Raw genomic sequence first — 2,500 nt, 5'->3', positions numbered from 1 at the left:
TGGCGGCCTTTATATAGGCCCGGCGTTTCTCTCCTGACCTTCGTGGAATCCACTCAGGCCTACGACTGCGGGCCCTAACTATATTTCCTTTATTTTATAATAGAACGCACACTGTTATCCATATATGGTCTACCAGTCCGATATATATGTATTCTCAGCATCCGTTGCTCTTTTGCGCATGATGTCTATAATAAAAGTATAAGCTATAAATCCAGTTCTCGAATTCCCTCATGCGGCGCCCGTGTCGAGTGGGCGGGAAGGCCACGAAGGAGAAAATGCAAGTATAAAAGGCCGTCGACGGCAGGCCGACTCTGCAGCGCTCAGCAGTGCTTCGTTCCGGCAACAGCGTCACTTCTACATGACCAACATGATTCGGTTCGTCGCCTGAAAAATTATGATATAATTGCATCAGTTCATCTTTACATATCTTACGATCAATACTGAAATGACATAATGAAAAACGTTTTCGTTTCTTCTCTTGGCAGTATTGTTCTCGCAACTATCCTCCTGGCAGCAGCGGTCGCTGAGGCGCAGTATGGCTACGCAAAGGTTACCATAATTAATTGCTTACTTTTTCGATATACATTTCATAAAAGAAAGTCCCATTTCATTTCCTTTTGCAATCTCCAGACAAAGGCCTGTCTTGACTGTGAAGTAGTTCATCGTTGGCTTCATAGATGTCATTGTCAATTCCTTTTGAAATTTCTAAGATTATTTTTCCTTTTCAGCCGTGCCCTCCTGAGGTCAGGCACGTGACCAAGACGCAGTCAGTGCCCCAGTATGTGACTGTGACCCGATACCAAACCCAGACACAGTACCACACCGCGGTAAGTACCTATCAGCTATTTATCCTGTCTATTTTTCTCACACCTTCAGAACAGTTAAACACAAGCGTATTTCTTTATTTCTTCATCTTTATTTCTCTTATTCTTTGACGTTTTATTTAAGCCAGTTATGTTAAGAATTTTCTACCATATCTCCATCCAGTACACCACCCAGTACGTGACAGAGACCCAGGCCGTGCCCCACTATGTGACGCAGACGCAGGCAGTGCCCCACTACGTGACGGAGACAGTGCCACAGTACGTCACCACAACCGTCCAGCAGAAGGAGTACGTCACCGTCGACCAGTACTGCAAGCCCTCCGGCGGTAGGTTGCCCCATGCATGCTCTGTGTCTTCTTGGATTTGGCCATGATATAATGCATTTCCTGGAAAAAAGTAAGACATATTTATTTCTCATTGATGCACTCCTTAGCCCCTTTTTATGGATATGATTTTTTTTCTCAGGTTATGGCTACCACGGCTGAAAAGCAGACCAATTTCCTTATCTACTACGGAGAATATTGTATAATTCTTAATAAAATTATCGATTATTATTAGTATTTTCATGAAGGCCCTTATACAAGGATCTCTTTTTGGCACACATCAAGAAACTTATGCTGGGTATTGAAGGGCAGTCCGCTTGATGATCTAAAGGGTATGAGACAGAATGGTAGTATCCAACGATTACGTGTTTAAACAGAGTGTCGGCTTCTCTTCCGAGATGACTTTACATGTATGGCATACAATTGTCTCTCTGTCCTTCTAAAATCCTTGTCAGGAGTGGGATTCGAACCCACGCCCGGAAGACCGGACTGCGACCTGAACGCAGCGCCTTGGACCGCTCGGCCATCCTGACTATATATTAATATACTATACAGTGTCTGTAAATTTTATATTCATGTGTGACAGGAAAATGCAATTGTTATGGTTCTGACAACGACAATAGCGTTATTTTGATAATGATGTCAGTCACAATAATGAAAGATATGTGATTCGATACAATATTAGTAATTACAAAATTATTGATGGATATACTAGGGAAATATAAGTCAAGGATAATCAAGATTAAATGTTCAACAATAATAAAGGTGATAACCATCCCGTATTGACTGGAGTGATAACTTTTTTATTGCAACCTTTATTATCATTTTCATGTTCAACATTATCACTTTCATTGTCATCATTTCCCAGAGAATGTCCAGTGTCACTCTTATTATCATTACCATTACATGTGGCACCCTCCTCTATCAGCTCTTCTCTTTGGCAACAGGCAGAGCATCACTCACATATCCACACATAAGCCTCTTTCTTTTCTGCTTATTTCATCCATTGATGGATCGTATTTTAAGACGATATTCAGGCCAAAGGCACATCATTATTTACGAATCCTGTGTGTGCATACATATAAAGTATATATAACTGTCTATCTAAATACGGTGTATATAAAAATGATTTAGACATGTATACAGATGTGCCTTCCTACCGCTAAGGAAATATAATTCCGTCGGGCTTTGTAGCAGCGAGCAGCATACGTTATGTATGCATGTATGAATGTATGTATGTATATATGTGCATATATACATATATATGTGTGTGTGTGTGTGTGTGTGTGTATACTTATGCATGTGCATCTATACATATATATATATATATATATATATATATATATATATATA

At 40.2% G+C, this 2,500-nt stretch overlaps 2 protein-coding genes and 1 non-coding gene across 3 annotated transcripts in view; 1 reads left to right on the top strand and 2 right to left on the bottom strand.

The window, feature by feature from the left end:
• LOC113827768 (uncharacterized) overlaps positions 1 to 44 on the bottom strand; it is a 1,024-nt gene extending 980 nt beyond the window's left edge. The window contains exon 1 of the mRNA XM_027380665.2: positions 1 to 44. This exon is cut by the window's left edge and continues 68 nt beyond it. The gene's annotated coding sequence lies outside the window, so the exon portion shown is untranslated.
• Positions 45 to 324: 280 nt separating this feature from the next.
• LOC138859614 (uncharacterized) lies at positions 325 to 1,378 on the top strand. Its single transcript, XM_070115401.1, has 5 exons — positions 325 to 375; positions 486 to 549; positions 729 to 827; positions 988 to 1,150; positions 1,290 to 1,378. The coding sequence occupies exons 1-5, from the start codon at positions 359 to 361 to the stop codon at positions 1,307 to 1,309; spliced, it is 363 nt and encodes a 120-aa protein (XP_069971502.1). The 5' UTR covers positions 325 to 358; the 3' UTR covers positions 1,310 to 1,378.
• Positions 1,379 to 1,596: 218 nt separating this feature from the next.
• On the bottom strand, positions 1,597 to 1,680 carry TRNAL-CAG (transfer RNA leucine (anticodon CAG)). Its single transcript has one exon. It is a non-coding gene; the product is annotated as a tRNA-Leu (tRNA).
• Between the last annotated feature and the right edge of the window lie 820 nt (positions 1,681 to 2,500).

The sequence above is a fragment of the Penaeus vannamei genome, chromosome 37 (assembly GCF_042767895.1).
Source record: "Penaeus vannamei isolate JL-2024 chromosome 37, ASM4276789v1, whole genome shotgun sequence".
In the NCBI taxonomy this organism is placed as follows: Eukaryota; Metazoa; Arthropoda; class Malacostraca; order Decapoda; family Penaeidae; genus Penaeus; species Penaeus vannamei.
Note: the sequence above shows the minus strand (reverse complement) of the source record. Positions and strands in the feature narration are given on the sequence as shown.